Raw genomic sequence first — 20,712 nt, 5'->3', positions numbered from 1 at the left:
AACAGACAGACCGATTCTGACAACAAACAGATAGCAACGATATTGAATGACAGGCAAATAGATCCTGTCTCACTAATGCCACATAATTATGCAGACTCCATCCACTACCTCCCCGCATCCCCTAATAATGACAGCAATAGAATCTCCTCTCACTTGCCCCCGTGCCAGGTAGATTCCTGTCTTAGTGTGTCCCTCAGGCAAGGATTACACTTGGGGGAATGGCATGCATTTTGCTGCGATTCGAAATCACATGTGAAAATGCACTTAATGCTTTCCTATGGACATTCATGGTCAAATTTTACAAAACACAGAAAATGGGAGGGGGAGCCCCAATGTAGTACACAATATGGGTAATAAACTTACCTCAGGTAGGAGGTTTAAATATAATCATTTTATTGGACTCAGGAAAAAATGCATTTTGCAGGACCTGCCTGCTTCTTCAGGTCTACATTATCGAGGCAGGGCTTCTTGGAGTACGCCATGTGTGGTGTAGCGCCTGAGTTTTGCGCGACTATAGCAGCAATGCTATAGTTCACAGCCCACGCACGGGTAATTTGGAGTTCTGGCAACTGCTGGACCCTGAATTACTTCTCTCTCTGAGTTGCTATCACTTGGAGAGGGCAAAAGAAAGAGGGATTCCGCTACACCGATGGCTGGGTGAAAAAAAGTCTCCATTTATTGTAACATCAGTGGATACACAATGTTAAAAAAGCTCACGCGTATCGGAGCTCATGGCTCCTTAATCATAGCTTACAAACTGTTGCTGAGCATCGGTTTAAATAGTATAGCCACACCCCGCAGAAAGTGAGGCGTGGCCGCCGCCAACCTTAAAGCAACAAGTACAAGTGTTTCAGTGTAAAATGGCAAAAGCCTATATGCAAAGATACATAAAACCAAGGTACACATAGTACATTAACAATGTCAAGTAATCCCAGTGGCACAAGATAAAAGCACAATATTATGTTATTATAAATAGGTAAGGTGTCAGATTTATCAGCAACCTAACCAAAAAGGTAAATGGATATAATATACTGATACATTATCAAAACTAATCAGTCTATAGACCCATATCATAGGTCAGACTAATATCCATTCTGGAATTTAGACCCATAGGGATATGATACATTATCAAAACTAATCAGTACTCGGAGAGGGAGTAGTAATTAACGACGACTGGAATTTCACTGGCAGCAGGGCGCGCTGTCATTCGGCTCACCCTGTGCCAAAGTTACCAGGGTCAAAGTGCCATGTACACCAACAGTACAGCGTCTTATGCAGCTGCACACATGGACTGGGAGTGCATATTAGGCACAAAATGCATCTTTTCCTGTGTCCAGTAAAATTATCTTGAAACCTCCTACCTGAGGTAATACCGTTTTATTACCCATGTTTACTTATTGCATACTACATTGTGTGGTACTAAACATCACAATTAGCAGTGTCTCTTCCCCCCCCCCCCCCCCCAAAAAAAACCCAAAACATAAGTAGGTAGAGTGTTAGCTCCAATCAACATAAGGCAGCGTTACACTTCGGGGAGCACGGAGAGGGAATCAGCCTCACCTTAAAAGGAAACTTAAGTGGACAAAATTTTTTCTTTTTAACTTATCTGGGACCTTTACCAGCCCCCTGGACTCCTACTGTGCCCACGACATTCCACCCCCCCCCCCCCCGGGCTGCAGGGGCGACCCCCGAAAACCTGGGCAGTTGCCACCAGTGGCGGCTACTGCCTATGTGCGGCCAGGAGTGTCATGCACAGTAGCGCATGCGTGTAACACCCCTGGCCACGGGAGTGCGGCTAGGGGATCGCTCATGCGCAGTGGCCCAGCTTTGCGGGGGTCGCCGATGGTGCCCGGAGGGGATCAGGAGGACACTGTGGGCACAGTAGTAGTCCAGGGGGCTGGAAGAAGCCCCAGGTAAGGTTAATTTTTTTTTCCACTTAAGATTCCCTTTAAGGCAGAGATCACACGTGAGTCCACAGGAAACTGCCACGGTTTTCTGTTATCTAATCCTTGCATTTTATGTACACATCAGCCAACAGCAACTGACTGTTGGCAAAAGAAATCACACGTGCTAAAAACAAACAGCAAATCCAGTACTCTTTTTCCCACATGCAGAAAAATGCATATTTAGTAACACTTGATGAGGGGTGAGGTTGATGAAATTTGGGTGAGGAACCAGGAAAGGAAAAAGGAATCAGAAAACACCAGGAACGCCAGATAGTGTAGTATTTCCAGGCAATGAAATAATGTGAAATAAATGCTACCAACAAACCAGGGTTGCTATTGGGCAACTCCAAAAAATGGACCACTGGATAATTCCCACAGGGCCAATGTCTCACGTGTATATATATGTGTGTGTGTGTGTGTGTGTGTGTGTGTGTGTGTATTTTTATATATATTATTTTTTAAATTTTTATTTTTTTTATACAAATAAAATACAGCTAAAACTCCATAGGGATTGTCTGTGAGATCTTTCCCACTGAGGTCTCAAAACAAAGGGATGGGAAAGAAACCAGTTGTTAAATCAGTTCAACAAATATATCCTCAGCTAAAATTATGTTTTGTTTTTTTTAATAATGAAGACGCACACTTTGTGTTTTATTTTGTACAATGTGCCTGATGTATTTTTACCGTCTGTATTTTTGTAGGGTCCCTGTGGGAACTTAATATGTTTCCCTCCGAATATAACTTGTGTTGGGACATGTGACTTGGGTGAGACTCTTCTGCCTGTGTTCATTGATGAGAAGATATTGCAACAACCAGTGGACTTCACTATGCTAGTTCGTATGTATGAGCGATTCTGCCAAGGATTCATTGAGGAAGCAGTTTCAGAAAAAAGACCTTTCTTCCTCTATTACGCTTCACATGTGAGTGACTACTTTTATTGATGTGCCATTGTTCTTTTCGTGCCAAAAGCACCATTATAAACTATTCTTGCCACAGTTGTCAAAATTAACCACTTAAGTACCAGCGGTCTCTGCCCCCTTAAGGGATGGAATCCCGACAAATCACAGAGCATACCCTCCGCAATCGCCGCCACACGCCGGGATCCTGCTGACAGCCACTCTCCCGTTTCTATGACGGCAGAGTCGTGAGCCGGTCAAGAGCCGCTTTCATTGGCTCCTGACCGTGTCTATCAATGTAAGCCAATGGGAGCGGCTTACATTAATCGACACGGCCAGGAGCCAATGAAATCTGCTCCTGACCGACTCACATGGCTCTGCCATCATAGAGACAGACAGAGCCCACGAACTGCGGCGAAAGACGTTGGGTTTGAGCGGCACGATTGGCGGGGAGCAGCGGATGTGGCTGCGGACGGTGATTGAAATCTACGCCCTGCCAGCCAGGAGCCCACTAAAACAGGGCATAAATTTCAGTCACCTTGGTACTTAAGTAGTTAAAGGACCACTATCTCAAAAATAAGTAGGCAGTTAAAATCTGACAGAACCGACAGGCTTTTTGGCCAGTCCATCTCCTCATGGGGGATTCTCAGGGTTTTTTCTTTTTGGTCAACTGCATTTCCTGAACAGCAGTTTAGGAATTGTCTAACTGATAAAACAGTGTGCAAGTGAGTTAGGAGGCTGGCTGGTATCTTACTATTTTAGCAGTTAAACTGCTGTTCAGGAAATTGAAAGCATTTTCTCTGTCAGAAAAATCAAATTGAATTTTTGATCTCTTGCTCTATCAACCATGGTGAAAAACCCTGATTAATTTTTAGAGAACAGAAAATGAATAATGGTAGTTGAGTATTATCCCGTCTGGAAAGTTTAGCAGCTTTTTGTTAAAGTTCTGTTTGATCCCCTAGCCAGATCTAACCATTTTTGGAAAGCTGAAAGTCCCGGCTTTCCTTTGCACTGGGTCCTGAGTCAATGTGATGCCCCATTCCCAAGGTGTGTGTGTGTGTGTCCTGTACTTTGCTGCAGAGAGCACAGTGTAATTGAGTCTCCTGTAGAGTTGAGCTGAAATTTTCGTAATTTCGCATTACTATAATTACGCATGCGAAATTTGCGATTACGATGCGAAATTAGCGTAGCGAAATTGCCATTAAAATCGTAATTGAAAATACCGTAAGCGTAATTTTCAACGCGAAATTTCGCGTTTCGTTCATGCCGTAATTTCGCATTAAACGCTACCGTAATTTCGCGTTAAACCGTAACGCTCCGTATAATATAAAAAAGCCGCCGACTTTAAGGGTTAATAGCAAAGCCCCCTTAAATGCTAAGAGCCTCAAATTTGGAGAATATATTAAGGAGATCAGGAGGAATAAGAGGAAAATTTTTTTTTTCAAAAAGACCTTATAGTTTTTGAGAAAATCGATGTTAAAGTTTCAAAGGAAAAATGTAAACATTTAAAAACCCGCCGACTTTAACGGTTAATAGCAAAGCCTGCTTAAAGTTTAGGAACACCAAATTCCCAGGGTATATTAAGGGGATCAGTGGGAATAAGAGGAAAAATTTTTTTTTCAAAAAGACCTTATAGTTTTTGAGAAAATCGATTTTTAAGTTTCAAGGGCGAAAATGTCTTTTAAATGCGGAAAATGTCAGTTTTTTTTGCACAGGTAACAATAGTGTATTATTTTCATAGATTCCCCCAAGTGGGAAGAGTTTTACTTACTTCGTTCTGAGTGTGGGAAATATAAAAAAAAAAACGACGTGGGGTCCCCCCTCCCAGACCTCTTTAACCCCTTGTCCCCCATGCAGGCTGGGATAGCCAGAATGCGGAGCACCGGCCGCGTGGGGCTCCGCACCCTGACTATACCAGCCCGCATGGTCCATGGATTGGGGGGTCTCGGAAGGGGAGGGGCAGCCAAGCTTTCCCCTCCCCCTCCGAGCCCTTGTCCAATCCAAGGACAAGGGGCTCTTCTCCACCTCCGATGGGCGGTGGAGGTGGAGGCCGCGATTTCCTGGGTGGGGGGTTCATGGTGGAATCTGGGAGTCCCCTTTAAAAAGGGGTCCCCCAGATGCCCACCCCCCTCCCAGGAGAAATGAGTATAGAGGTACTTGTAGTACCCCTTACCCATTTCCTTTAAGAGTTAAAAGTAAATAAACACACAAACACATAGAAAAAGTATTTTAATTGAACAAAAAACATAACCACGAAAAAAAGTCCTTTAATATTCTTAATTAACCATTAATACTTACCTGTCCCTTTAAATAAATGATCCCACGCAATATCCTCGGAAATGTTCTATCAGTTACAATGTAACAAAGTTATTATGTAACAACTTTGTTACATTGTAACTACGCCGCACCCGACGCCACTCGCCGCTCAGCCGCCGCATACGCGTCCGTGCAGGACGCTAAGTCCCCGCAGCTCCGGCTGTCCACCCCGCCCACATCTGTCACCCACATGTCACCCACATGTGGGTGACATGTGGGTGACATGTGGGAGAGGCGGGGAGGGCAGCGGAGCCGGCGGGGACTTAGCGTCCTGCACGGACCCGACAGAGCTCTGAGCTATAGCTCAGAGCTCTGAGAAGCATCTTTGTATTTGGGCTCCAAGGAGCCCCATTGGTCCTTAGCAGACCAATGGGGTTCCTTCAAATCAGAAGGAACCCCATTGGTCTGCTAAGGACCAATGGGGCTCCTTGGAGCCCAAATACAAAGATGCTTTCGAGAGCTCTGAGCTATAGCTCAGAGCTCTGTCGGGTCCTGCAGCGCAGACGCGGCGGCGGCGGTGAGTGACGTCGGGTGCGGCGTAGTTACAATGTAACAAAGTTGTTATATTGTAATAACTTTGTTACATTGTAACTGATAGAACATTTCCGAGGATATTGCGTGGGATCATTTATTTAAAGGGACAGGTAAGTATTAATGGTTAATTAAGAATATTAAAGGACTTTTTTCGTGGTTATGTTTTTTGTTCAATTAAAATACTTTTTCTATGTGTTTGTGTGTTTATTTACTTTTAACTCTTAAAGGAAATGGGTAAGGGGTACTACAAGTACCTCTATACTCATTTCTCCTGGGAGGGGGGTGGGCATCTGGGGGACCCCTTTTTAAAGGGGACTCCCAGATTCCACCATGAACCCCCCACCCAGGAAATCGCGGCCTCCACCTCCACCGCCCATCGGAGGTGGAGAAGAGCCCCTTGTCCTTGGATTGGACAAGGGCTCGGAGGGGGAGGGGAAAGCTTGGCTGCCCCTCCCCTTCCGAGACCCCCCAATCCATGGACCATGCGGGCTGGTATAGTCAGGGTGCGGAGCCCCACGCGGCCGGTGCTCCGCATTCTGGCTATCCCAGCCTGCATGGGGGACAAGGGGTTAAAGAGGTCTGGGAGGGGGGACCCCACGCCGTTTTTTTTTTATATTTCCCACACTCAGAACGAAGTAAGTAAAACTCTTCCCACTTGGGGGAATCTATGAAAATAATACACTATTGTTACCTGTGCAAAAAAAACTGACATTTTCCGCATTTAAAAGACATTTTCGCCCTTGAAACTTAAAAATCGATTTTCTCAAAAACTATAAGGTCTTTTTGAAAAAATTTTTTTTCCTCTTATTCCCACTGATCCCCTTAATATACCCTGGGAATTTGGTGTTCCTAAACTTTAAGCAGGCTTTGCTATTAACCGTTAAAGTCGGCGGGTTTTTAAATGTTTACATTTTTCCTTTGAAACTTTAACATCGATTTTCTCAAAAACTATAAGGTCTTTTTGAAAAAAAATTTTTTCCTCTTATTCCCACTGATCCCCTTAATATACCCTGGGAATTTGGTGTTCCTAAACTTTAAGCAGGCTTTGCTATTAACCGTTAAAGTCGGCGGGTTTTTAAATGTTTACATTTTTCCTTTGAAACTTTAACATCGATTTTCTCAAAAACTATAAGGTCTGTTTGAAAAAAAAATTTTTCCTCTTATTCCTCCTGATCTCCTTAATATATTCTCCAAATTTGAGGCTCTTAGCATTTAAGGGGGCTTTGCTATTAACCCTTAAAGTCGGCGGCTTTTTTATATTATACGGAGCGTTACGGTTTAACGCGAAATTACGGTAGCGTTTAATGCGAAATTACGGCATGATACGACTGTAATGCGAAAATTACGCGAAAATTACGCTTACACGAAATTTCGCGAAATCCTTCTTCATTACGATTATGTACTTACGGCCATAATCGTAATTACACTAATTACGCGAAATTTCGCAAAATCGTAATTAGGTCATTACGCTCATCTCTAGTCTCCTGCCCATGGCAGTAAGACAGAGAGGAGACGAGGGTGGATAGCTGCGCTGCTCCTTCATCTGTAATGCGAGACCCAGGGCACTTGACATAAGTTTTGAAGACACAGATTTATGCTGCAAAGGAAGAAGACGACCTACCCGGTGTGCTGCTTATCATTATGTCTGGTTCGTCCCGTACTTCTGTAATTGCACTTTCTGCAGCCAAGTTCAAGGGACACTCCTCCTTCAAAACCCCATAACTTGGGAACTGAGCATCATACCGACTCGGGACCCGATGCAACAGAAAGCCGGGACTTTCAGCTTTCCAAAAATGATTCAAACAGAACTTAAACTTAAAAAAGCTATGAAACTTTCCAGACGGGATAATACGCAAGTATCTGAATAATGTATGGTTTGATTTTTCAAACAATACAATCAATTAAGAAAATTAATTGAATTTAAAAGATGTAAAAATATCCTCCTTTTGTATTACTTTACCAATCTTTTTTTCAGGATGGCGGTAACAGTACAGGAGCGAGGCTCCACAGCTTTGTGCTGCAGTAAGCAAAACAGTTTGTTTGTGAGAGAACGCGGAAAAGCCGCCGCGTGTACTGACAGCAAGGCGGCTGATTGTGCGTCCAACGCGGCGGTCTGCGCGCGGAAGCGTGCGTCTGGTAACATGGTAGAACGCGGAAAAGCCGCCGCATGTACTGACAGCAAGGCGGCTGGTTCCGCGTCCAGCGCGGTGGTTTGCACGCAGCAGCGTGCATCTGGTGTGGCTGAGTCTGTTAGTTCACACAGGTTTAGGAATACACGCGCGCGCGCTGAAAGGCAGAACTTTTATGATGGCCAAGGGGGGGATCAGCTGACCTCAGAGCTGGTAACCATTGGTTGATCACTTAGGGGTGGCGCCACAGAGCACTGCTCTATATATGGTTACTGCTGGCCACTCTCAAATTGTCTGCCGTTGCGAACACTACGTGGAAGCACTCAGACCTTAGTCAGATCCAACAGTGTGTTTGAACCAGGAGGACCTGGGAATTCACACTGAGCCAGATTACTTGTTATCATTCTGTTATACTTCAGACTAGTTCCAGGGTGTAGAGACCACGGACCTCACACCCAAGACTAGGGAACTTGTGTCATCATTCTGTTATACATCAGACTAGTTCCAGGGTGTAGAGACCACGGCCCTCACACCCAAGACTAGGCATTGTTTGATATTTGTTATGACCTGTTGCTTTCCTGACTATCCCTCTGCTCTCTGATTCGGTACCTTGCATTTCTGATATTCCGTTGCCAAACCCTGCCTGCCTTGGATACCGAATCAGCCTTCTGTCTTTGTACTTTATCTGTCCGTGTGTTGCCGACCTGACTTGCCCGACCTCGAGAGCTATCTCTCTCCACTAAAGAGTCTCCAGATCAGTCAGTGACATCCACCTTCAGGTGTCACCCACTCTCTGCTCCTTCCTACCTTCAGCCTGACTCCACCCCTTGGAGAGTCTCAGGCTGCTGGAAGGTCTCTGTACTCTCTATAGCAGTACCTCCTGCACTGCCTAGGGCCACCTGCTCATCAGGTGGGTTACTAAAAGTTATACTGTTACACCAAACACTCACTATATATATATTAGAGGTGTCCAGAGGTTAGTACTATATCTGTATTATTGGTGATTCTGCAGATCATCCATAATCAGGTATAGATCTGTATTCTTGGTGATACTGCAGATCACCAATAATCAGATTCTCTCTGTGTGCTGACACCGATCGTTACATTGTTGCTGTGGTAAGGGGTGAAACATTAGATCAGATGTCTTGTGCGGCCCTGTAGCAAGGTGGTACATGATCAGTATTGGTTAGATATTTACTTACCACATCAAGGTTTATGCTCAGCATTAGCCTTGATATCCGTTCTGTTGCCTCGGCTAATAATTGTCACACAATGTACTCACTACAGCTACAACAGGTGTTGAAAACCAATTAGACTCTCTCTAATAGTGTGATGCAACGTGTACAGTGCAGTCCATAGTTGCATTGCACCCTGAACGCGTTAACTGGTAAATCATTGCAGGCAGTGCGTTATTCCAATGATATTTGTCACACCGCAAACCGAGCAATGTATCAGGCCCCATTGAAATATAATGGCATATATTGTCTGATGCAACGGACATAGTGTGAAAGGAGCCTAGGAGCACTGCCATTATTTCTTTTTACATGTAACAGTCTCTGTTTACTGGAGGTGTTAGAGGTGTTGTGTGTATCCTCTGACTTTGTTAGGTTTATTTACTTTTTGCTCACTGCCGACTGTGTGTGTGAAATGCTTGCATAGGACCTTTCCCTTTAAAGGGTTGAAGAAGAACTGGATGTGCCTTTCATTTAATGCATTTTCAAATAGATGCTAGGGCACAGACAAAACAAGAAACCATCTTTCCTGCAGTAAATCTTTTTCTTCTTGCCCCCCACCCCCTTGCACAGTGTTGTGAAAGTGCCTGATCCTAAAATTACATGTTGCATTATGAGATAAACCTAGCTACATATACTACTAGTCCTGTCACAGCTGCTGCTTAGAATGCAATCTTAAAAACTCAGCCCTTAGGCTGCATTCACAGTGGTCAGTTGCATAACACATGCGTTATGACTGAATTGCAATGGAAACTGGACTTAGACTTTAATACAATGCCTGCTTGCAGTGAGTTAGAATAACGAGATCCGTTTGTCACAGGAGCCCTAGTGGTCGGAACGCAATATGCCTTCCAATCGGTTTCAGCACACAGACCATGCAAACTGTGGTCGCAATCGGTGCACAGGAATCAACGGAATTTGGGCAGCAGCCCGACTAGAAGGGAGCCTGTGAGTTACGGTAATTACAACTTACACACTAGTTCAGGGTATAACTGCCACCACCTCTGTTACCATGGGACAGAGGAGCCCGCTGACTGTCTGAGCCTAGATCTACAAATAAAAATGGTTAAACACACTCTATTCTGTCTAGCTAACAGTACAATAGTAGCGTCTCTTCAGAAGCCTGGGTTCAGTTTCTGTGTATGGCTGTATAGCAGGAGTAGCGGAACAGTAAACGACTTTGATAAAGTCTTTATTTACGTGCAATATAAATAATTAATATATACAGAAAATCTAATGTAATCACAACTCGCGCTAATTCTGTATTCTATAGAATAAATTTTATTAAAATATAATGTATAAAATTCCAAAATTCCACACTCCACACTCCACACTCATACACACCACAACCACTCAATATTGTTATAGGGCCCTTTAAATCAGCAGTGCTTTAATTGCCAACTAACTATAATAAGTTCGATAGGAATCACTTATCAATGCACAGAAGGGATCCAATTTGTGCTTAAACTTGTGAATAGATAGTTCTTATGTTTATAGATAACACATTTATTATGCAGAAGCGCTCATATCTGTGCATGAAGGGGATCCAATTTAAATTGTCCCGTTTTCATTGTGGAAAATTACAAACAGATCCTACTTATGTTGTCTCAGAGTGACAGGGTTCAGGTCTCTTATATAGGAGCTCTGTTAGTAATCACTTAGTATCCAGTACAACGATTCCTTGTATGTTTAATTCTTATATGTCAGTCTCTCATAGCCAGCTGCACTCACCACGGATTCTTTTCTGAAAACCGCTCTGATGCAAGTGCTTATTCTCTACGATATCTCCGCGCTGCCTTCCACTGTCGGCGGTGTTCAGGCGGGGCCGCTCTGGTTGTCCACAGAGTCCCCTCGCTGTACTACTTTCGCCCAGCTGGTACCGGTGTGCGCTAGTTGGGTGACGTCACCACTGCAGGGTATTGGATCTTTGTTATTCAGAACGGCTGCTGCGCGCTGTAGGTCAGCCAGATCCTTGCCCTTAACTGATCGTAATAGTAAATCAAATTAACCTTAACGCGTTTCGACCGATTAACGTCGGTCCTCTTCAGAAGGATTTTGGTTACCAAAATCCTTCTGAAGAGGACCGACGTTAATCGGAGTGTGGAAGGGCAAGGATCTGGCTGACCTACAGCGCGCAGCAGCCGTTCTGAATAACAAAGATCCAATACCCTGCAGTGGTGACGTCACCCAACTAGCGCACACCGGTACCAGCTGGGCGAAAGTAGTACAGCGAGGGGACTCTGTGGACAACCAGAGCGGCCCCGCCTGAACACCGCCGACAGTGGAAGGCAGCGCGGAGATCGTAGAGAATAAGCACTTGCATCAGAGCGGTTTTCAGAAAAGAATCCGTGGTGAGTGCAGCTGGCTATGAGAGACTGACATATAAGAATTAAACATACAAGGAATCGTTGTACTGGATACTAAGTGATTACTAACAGAGCTCCTATATAAGAGACCTGAACCCTGTCACTCTGAGACAACATAAGTAGGATCTGTTTGTAATTTTCCTCAATGAAAACGGGACAATTTAAATTGGATCCCCTTCATGCACAGATATGAGCGCTTCTGCATAATAAATGTGTTATCTATAAACATAAGAACTATCTATTCACAAGTTTAAGCACAAATTGGATCCCTTCTGTGCATTGATAAGTGATTCCTATCGAACTTATTATAGTTAGTTGGCAATTAAAGCACTGCTGATTTAAAGGGCCCTATAACAATATTGAGTGGTTGTGGTGTGTATGAGTGTGGAGTGTGGAGTGTGGAATTTTGGAATTTTATACATTATATTTTAATAAAATTTATTCTATAGAATACAGAATTAGCGCGAGTTGTGATTACATTAGATTTTGTGGTATTACATTGAGAGAGGGTTGAAGGTATCCCTCTACAACACGCAGCTTGTGTAGGGTTACTTACCAGCGCCATAAAAATTGTATGTTAATTAATATACAGAAAATCGTTAAAATCAACAATTATAGAAACTTTAATAACGCAGTATGAAAAGAAAAGGATAAAATACTTAGGTTCATAGAAGATGTCCTTTTGGTGGGAAAATCATAAAGTCCTTGGTTTCAATTTCAGCAAAATTCTTTGTTTCAGATCAGAGCAAAGTTCAGGCAAGATGGCCGCCAACCATGTGTCCTCTGGCTGGCAACAGACATGCTCTCATACAGATGGAATTTGGAGGACTGAGGTCCGCCTGCCGGCCATGTGCTTTTGATGAAGCTAGTTTGGGGGTGTGGCAATGCCAGCCCCCTGAGTTACCAACCAACCACAGTTCAAGTCCTTGGGGAGAGATTTAGCCTTAAACTTCTAAAATGCCGTAACTCACAAACGATGCATGTCATATTTAGGTGGGTAGCAGATTCCTGATCGTCAGAAAATACCGATTAATATGACATCAGACATTACTAAGGCAGCTTCTCAGGTTCCTGAGAAGATTTATACCGCAATAACCGGACGAGATATTGCCATGAGTGTTATATCAGCGCGTTGGGCAGACTTTAACGAATAAGACTATATGAATTTTATAGCTGTGCGATATATGGTCTCCATTTAATAGGTAAGAAACCATATGCCACATGCTTTCATATCTGCCTTGTCGGTGCCGCTCCGGCTGCTTTGTCATGGCCCCCCTAGAGAGCCAGTTTCCTGACTCTTTTCATGGAGCCATCTGGCTGTGGGGGAATGAGCTGGTCCCTGCAGGGAATCTGGCCACGTGTGACATTCTTGAGGGGTGAGGGGAAAGCTTTGCTCAAAGGGGACAGATCTCTGGTTTAACAAGAATACAAAAATGTCATTTTCTGATCGCTTGTATGACTGCACAGATCCGACAAGGAGCGATCGGGAAATCGATTGTGAATTCTCCAGATTCACCTGCGTTTCTCACGGCTATTCCGTGACAGCACCCCCCGGGGAAAAGGCATACAGACATGCATCAGCAAGATGTGTGACGTTGCCGCTGATCTGGCTGACTGGTCTCGAGCTGCCAGTACGGAGGGAGAACTTATTGGAGCCTGTGGCTCGGTTCACCTGGACAGGTTGCTGTCCGCTACCCTCAGGTTTGACTGACCTGGACCGTTCTGGACAGGGCGTTTGCGCCACTGCATTCGGATGTGGCGTCTGCAAGGACTGCTGACAATGGGCAGTAGGTTGGGTAGGTCAAAGCCAGCCCCCGCAGCGTTTCCCTGCTAAGTGGCTGTGGACCTAAGGGAACCCCGCGGGAATCCCTGGACCTTCCCAGCTCCTGACAGACGGCACATGCTTTGCAGTATTTGGCTACATCCCTGTTCATCCTGGGCCAAGTTTCCGAATACAGGCAAGTGTCTTGCGGACACCTGAGTGCCCTGTCAGAGGAGTACCATGTGCGGATTTCAGCACATGTCCGCTGAACGCACTCGGGACCACAAGCCATTTGGTATTCGCAAGTGATCTACCTGTAGGGGGCTGTACAGACTCACTGTACAGTCTCCCACCTTCCCAGTACACCTTGAAAGCGGCCCCATCTGCGAGGGACTCAGAGGCTTGCTGCCTGAGGGCCTCCAGGCTTGGGTCACTTTGTAGTGCTGTTGTGAGTACAGCGCTATCAGTTTCAACCAGCTGGCCTATGACACATGAAGTCAGCGGCTGAAAGATCTCTTCGCTGGGGTCAGTACTGAACGAGGAGTTCAGTGCTGAGCCCACAATTCTGGCAGCACCCTGGGTGACTGCTAGTACAGGCACATCATTGTCATTACAATAATCAACATTCTTCACATCATTGACACATGCATTAATGACATTGACAGGTATAGACACATTTTCATTACAGACAGGTTGTACATTAAACTCAGGAACAGTTACATCATCACGACAGACAGTTCGTGCATTAAACTCAGGTGCCTTTGAAGCAGGCACTATTGAACCTGGTACTCTTGAACTGGGCACTTTCAACCCACCTCCCCCTGGTGCCCCCCCCCCCCCCAAGTGTATAAAGTACCTGTTGGTGGGCGGAGAGTCCGTCTCCTTCCGTGAGCGACAAGGCGGTTGTGGCAGGTTCGTAATAGGACACAAGCTTGCCCAAATCAGTCCCCAGCAACACAGGGACTGGGAGATCCTTCACAACCCCAACAACCCTTTCTTGGACCCCCACCCCCCAGTCGATCTTCACTCTCGCCTGGGCTATGTGTAAAAGGGTGCCCTCTACTCCAGTAAGGGCAAGGGATCGGCTGGAGCTGATGCTCTCCTCTGGCACAAGGTGTGAGTGAACTAACGTGATGTCAGCTCCAGTGTCTCGAAATCCGGTGACAACCTTGTCGTTCACTCTAACAGGCTGCTGCTGGTCGGTTCGGTCGCAGATTTCCTTTCCGCGGGCAAACAGGACAATATTTGATGATCCAGGCTGTGGTTCGCTGGCTGGTTGCCTCTGCTGTGGGTGAGGTACAGGTGATACAGATGATCCAGGTGCTGGTGGTGTCTGCCTCCGCTTTGGACAGTCGAATTTCATGTGTCCGGGCTGGCGGCAGTAGTTACAGGTGACTCCCTCAGGTGCTGCAGGCTTGGGCGCAGCAGCTGCACTGGGTGGTCTCTGTGGCTGACAGCTCGCAGGGGCAGGAGAGTCTGCCAGAGTATTGGGCTGACCTCCTCTCCAGCTGGATGGTGCAGTTCTGCATGTGTCAGGCACCCGGGTAGTTGCAAAAGTTTCAGCAAGGTCTGCAGCGACAGTTGCTGACGCAGGCTTGCGCTCCAGCACAAACTGTCGTACATCAGCAGGGCAAATGTTCAGAAACTGTTCTAGGACTATCAAGTCCTCCAGGACATCATAAGACCCATTGGTGAGGCCTAGAGTCCACTGGCGGAGTGTGGTGAGCAAGCTGCTGACCACATCTCGGTAAGAATCAGAAGACTTTTTCTGCCAGGACCTGAACTTTTTGCGATAGGCTTCTGGCATCAGCTGGTATTTGGTAATGATAGCATCTTTTATAGCAGCATACTCATTATCTTTGTCCGCAGGTAACTCTGCGAAAGCATCAAGTGCTTTGTAGCGCAGCAAAGGTGTCAGATGCCTGGCCCACTGGTCTTGGGACAGATGATACTGACGGCATGCTTTTTCAAAAGATTGCAAAAACAAGTCAATGTCAGTGTCTTTTTCAATATTAGCAAATTTAAATTTTGCACTTACGGGTGATGCAGTTCCTTCAGCAGGGAGGCTGGGCGGGGAACTCCGGCTGGCCTTTTGAACTTTTGCCATGTTTAGCTCATGCTGTCGTTGGAGCTCCCGTTCTCGCTCAGCAGCATTCCTCTCCGCGTTGCGTTCTGCAGATTGGCACGCCTCACGTGCTTCTGCAGCCTGGCGCTCCTCTCGCTCTGCCATGTACTGCATGTACTTTTCCAGTTCAGTGTCCATCAGCTTCCGTAATGCCTGCTGCATTAGTGGATCAGTACAAACGGACAGTCCAGTACTGGCCGGTTCCGGGCGAGTACTTTCAGAAACTCTCTGGGATTGGGGTCCACACTGACAGTCTTTGGCGTAACTGTTGCAACAGGGCCCGCAGGATGCTCAACCTCTGTACGCTCAAAATTTTCAGTCTCTGGTTCCCCTTGACTTGGGTCAGGTGGGCTGGTCTTGACTTGGGTCAGGTGGGCTGGTATCCACTTCAGCGGACACACCCGGCTCCCGCAGTTGCTGGGTATCCCATTGGAACAAGTCCGTTACCAGGTCCTGGTGTTTCTTGCGGCCGACGTCAATGCATCTCGCTTGGCCAAGATTTTGCAGGTCCGCCAGGCACATGTTCTTGTAGTTCCCGGACATTTCCACGCCAAATAAAATAAAACTTTTGGAGAGGGGTACTGGCTACACAGTCTCTCTGTATATATAAAAAATATATTGCATTCCAGCTACACCAACGAATTAGTTCGTTTCTTGATAGCGCTAGCGCTATCTTAGATACTTTCAGCACAACACAGATCCCAACCACTGCCAAACACTGTCAGAGGAGTCCTAGTGGTTGGAACGCAATTTGCCTTCCAAACGGATTCAGCACACAGACCATGCAAACTGTGGTCGCAATCGGTGCACAGGAATCGACGGAATTTGGGCAGCAGCCCGACTAGAAGGGAGCCTGTGAGTTACGGTAATTACAACTTACACACTAGTTCAGGGTATAACTGCCACCACCTCTGTTACCATGGGACAGAGGAGCCCGCTGACTGTCTGAGCCTAGATCTACAAATAAAAATGGTTAAACACACTCTATTCTGTCTAGCTAACAACAATACAATAGTAGCGTCTCTTCAGAAGTCTGGGTTCAGTTTCTGTGTATGGCTGTATAGCAGGTGTAGCGGAACAGTTAACGACTTTGATAAAGTCTTTATTTACGTGCAATATAAATAATTAATATATACAGAAAATCGTTAAAATCAACAATTATAGAGACATTAATAACGCAGTATGAAAAGAAAAGGATAAAATACTTAGGTTCATGGAAGATGTCCTTTTGGTGGGAAAATCATAAAGTCCTTGGTTTTAATTTCAGCTAAATTCTTTGTTTCAGATCAGAGCAAAGTTCAGACAAGGTGGATGCCAACCATGTGTCCTCTGGCTGGCAACATAAACTCCATCAGATTAGCACCATCTAAAATTGGTTTTATTCAGCAATCTTCAGATAAAATGTTACATCAGATAAAAATCCCCATGTGGGTATGCCTTAGATGACGCACAGGCGTTTCGGGCCGCTCTCAGTCCTTTATCAAATCATGGCAGGCCCACAATGACAACAGACTGCTTATCCCAAACCTATAAGGTCCACAAGTGGACCACATAGAAGACTACTGTTTAGCATACATGCATATTCATTGATGGCACAAACACCAATCACATTGTACGTTTCATAATGAATCTAGTGATTACCAATTAAACAGTGTCATATTCATGCAGATCAGCAAACATAACATGACAGATGTAAGGGACACTCACCCAAATCTCCCTCATGTATAAAAACCAAGTGGAGATATATAAATATGGATCACCGTGTCCCTACCTAACCATACATCTACAGGCTCAAAGAGCCAATCAGAATAAAGCCTACTACGTCCGCTCATAGGACTCCTACGTGTGGCGACCAATCCCAAGCGGCATTGCAAACCTTCAAAACCCCACACGGAGCACGGGCCAATCAGAAGACAGGGCCCATTTCACGTCATACCGAAGAGGAGGTTGCCAGTACGGGACCAATCTCATAACGCCGACAACATCCGCCAGTTCAACACAGCCAGTGGGTGGAGCGTCTCTACGTAATATCGCAACCCACCTATCAGGTTCAGGTTAGGTTCAGGTTAGTGATGATGACTGAGGGCGGAGGCTTACTAACATACCCGCATGGCTAATTGTCATATGCGCTGCCGTTCCGGGTCGCATGAGCGGATTGGCTGGTGTGCGCCCATGTGATTCTTTGCATCACGTTGGACGCACCCCCTGCTTTTGAGGCGGACTGTGTCGGCCCGCCCGTGATAGGCTGAGCGACGAACACGTGACCATTGGTATCATGTGATGCGTCCGACATTGTTTTGATTGTGGCCTTATGAATATATCAGCGGAGTCGCCGGGATTGGTTGAACCTGATAGGTGGGTTGCGATATTACGTAGAGACGCTCCACCCACTGGCTGTGTTGAACTGGCGGACGTTGTCGGCGTTATGAGGATTGGTCCCGTACTGGCAACCTCCTCTTCGGTATGACGTGAAATGGGCCCTGTCTTCTGATTGGCCCGTGCTCCGTGTGGGGTTTTGAAGGTTTGCAATGCCGCTTGGGATTGGTCGCCACACGTAGGAGTCCTATGAGCGGACGTAGTAGGCTTTATTCTGATTGGCTCTTTGAGCCTGTAGATGTATGGTTAGGTAGGGACACGGTGATCCATATTTATATATCTCCACTCGGTTTTTATACATGAGGGAGATTTGGGTGAGTGTCCCTTACATCTGTCATGTTATGTTTGCTGATCTGCATGAATATGACACTGTTTAATTGGTAATCACTAGATTCATTATGAAACGTACAATGTGATTGGTTTTTGTGCCATCAATGAATATGCATGTATGCTAAACAGTAGTCTTCTATGTGGTCCACTTGTGGACCTTATAGGTTTGGGATAAACAGTCTGTTGTCATTGTGGGCCTGCCATGATTTGATAAAGGACTGAGAGCGGCCCGAAACGCCTGTGCGTCATCTAAGGCATACCCACATGGGGATTTTTATCTGATGTAACATTTTATCTGAAGATTGCTGAATAAAACCAATTTTAGATGGTGCTAATCTGATGGAGTTTATGGACTTGTAACTTGTGACTCCAAAGGCGATTAGAGCACATCGACCAACCATTGGTGCTGTTACAATTACGTCTACGGCTCTGGCTGGCAACAGACATGCTCTCATACAGATGGAATTTGGAGGACTGAGGTCCGCTTGCCGGCCATGTGCTTTTGATGAAGCTGGTTTGGGGGTGTGGCATGGCCAGCCCCCTCTGAGTTACCAACCAACCACAGTTCAAGTCCTTGGGGAGAGATTTAGGCTTAAACTTCTAAAATGACGTAACTCACAAACGGTGCATGTCATATTTAGGTGTGTAGCAGATTCCTGATCGTCAGAAAATACCGATTAATATGACATCAGACATTACTAAGGCAGCTTCTCAGGTTCCTGAGAAGATTTATACCGCAATAACTGGATGAGATATTGCCATGAGTGTTATATCAGCGCGTTGGGCAGACTTTAACGAATAAGACTATATGAATTTTATAGCTGTGCGATATACGGTCTCCATTTAATAGTTAAGAAACCATATCCCACATGCTTTCATATCTGCCTTGTCGGTGCCGCTCCGGCTGCTTTGTCATGGCCCCCCTGGAGAGCCAGTTTCTAGTGTTGGGCGAACAGTGTTCGCCACTGTTCGGGTTCTGCAGAACATCAACCTGTTCGGGTGATGTTCGAGTTCGGCCGAACACCTGATGGTGTTCGGCCAAACTGTTCGGCCATATGGCCGAACTAAGAGCGCATGGCCGAACGTTACCCGAACGTTCGGCTAGCGCTGTGATTGGCCGAACGGGTCACGTGTAGTGTTGGGCGAACATCTAGATGTTCGGGTTCGGGCCGAACATGGCCGCGATGTTCGGGTGTTCGAGCCGAACTCCGAACATAATGGAAGTCAATGGGGACCCGAACTTTCGTGCTTTGTAAAGCCTCCTTATATGCTACATACCCCAAATTTACAGGGTATGTGCACCTTGGGAGTGGGTACAAGAGGAAAAAAAATTTAGCAAAAAGAGCTTATAGTTTTTGAGAAAATCGATTTTAAAGTTTCAAAGGGAAAACTGTCTTTTTTAAATGCGGGAAATGTCTGTTTTCTTTGCACAGGTAACATGCTTTTTGTCGGCATGCAGTCATAAATGTAATACATATAAGAGTTTCCAGGAAAAGGGACCGGTAACGCTAACCCAGCAGCAGCACATGTGATGGAACAGGAGGAGGGTGGCGCAGGAGGAGAAGGCCACGCTTTGAGACACAACAACCCAGGCCTTGCATGAGGACAAGAAGCGTGCGGATAGCAATTTGCGTTTTGTCGCCATGCAGTCATAAATGTAATACAGATGAGAGGTTCAATAAACAGGGACCGGAAACGCTAACCCATCACAGATGTTCATTGTTCATGTTACTTGGTTGGGGTCCGGGAGTGTTGCGTAGTCGTTTCCAATCCAGGATTGATTCATTTTAATTTGAGTCAGACGGTCTGCATTTTCTGTGGAGAGGCGGATACGCCGATCTGTGACGATGCCTCCGGCAGCACTGAAACAGCGTTCCGACATAACGCTGGCTGCCGGGCAAGCCAGCACCTCTATTGCGTACATTGCCAGTTTGTGCCAGGTGTCTAGCTTCGATACCCAATAGTTGAAGGGTGCAGATGGATTGTTCAACACAGCTATGCAATCTGACATGTAGTCCTTGACCATCTTCTCCAGGCGATCGGTGTTGGAGGTGGATCTGCACGCTTGCTGTTCTGTGTGCTGCTGCATGGGTGTCAGAAAATTTTCCCACTCCAAGTACAATGCCGATACCATTCCCTTTTGGGCACTAGCTGCGGCTTGTGTTGTTTGCTGCCCTCCTGGTCGTCCTGGGTTTGCGGAAGTCAGTCTGTCGGCGAACAACTGGCTAGAGGAGGGGGAGGATGTCAATCTCCTCTTTAAAGTCTCCACAAGGGCCTGCTGGTATTCTTCCATTTTGACCTGTCGGACTCTTTCTTCAAGCAGTTTTGAACATTGTGTTTGTACCGTGAATCCAGAAGGGTATAAACCCAGTAATTGGTGTTGTCCAGAATGCGCACAATGCGTGGGTCGCGTTCAATGCAGTCCTAGGCCGAAGAGGTCATAGCCTAGGGTCACAAAAACCTGTTTATTTGGGCTATTTCAATGGTAGTGATGGTGACGTACATAAATCTCAGCCATGGCCGTTAGCAACGTCTGAATTTCACGAAATGTCTCATGCAGGTAGAAGACATATTGTTAGACTTGGATTCCAAAGATGGGGTCCCTACATCTCTGCAAACCAGAGTTACAGGGGTCCAAAATTGGTAAAATCCCCCATAGACTTTCATTGCCTCCCTATTTCACTTTCCAAAATCTCACAT

General features: G+C 45.8%; 1 protein-coding gene across 3 annotated transcripts in view; it reads left to right on the top strand.

The window, feature by feature from the left end:
• The window catches only part of ARSA (arylsulfatase A), a 125,385-nt gene that overhangs the window by 70,697 nt on the left and 33,976 nt on the right, over positions 1 to 20,712 (top strand). For all 3 annotated transcript variants that reach the window (XM_068275866.1, XM_068275867.1, XM_068275865.1), the window contains exon 4: positions 2,648 to 2,866. In XM_068275866.1, coding sequence (XP_068131967.1) covers positions 2,648 to 2,866 — 219 coding nt within the window. The remainder of the gene's footprint in view (positions 1 to 2,647; positions 2,867 to 20,712) is intronic.

This window comes from Hyperolius riggenbachi, chromosome 3 (assembly GCF_040937935.1).
Source record: "Hyperolius riggenbachi isolate aHypRig1 chromosome 3, aHypRig1.pri, whole genome shotgun sequence".
Taxonomy (NCBI): domain Eukaryota; kingdom Metazoa; phylum Chordata; class Amphibia; order Anura; family Hyperoliidae; genus Hyperolius; species Hyperolius riggenbachi.
This window is presented reverse-complemented; position numbering and strand designations above follow the sequence as displayed.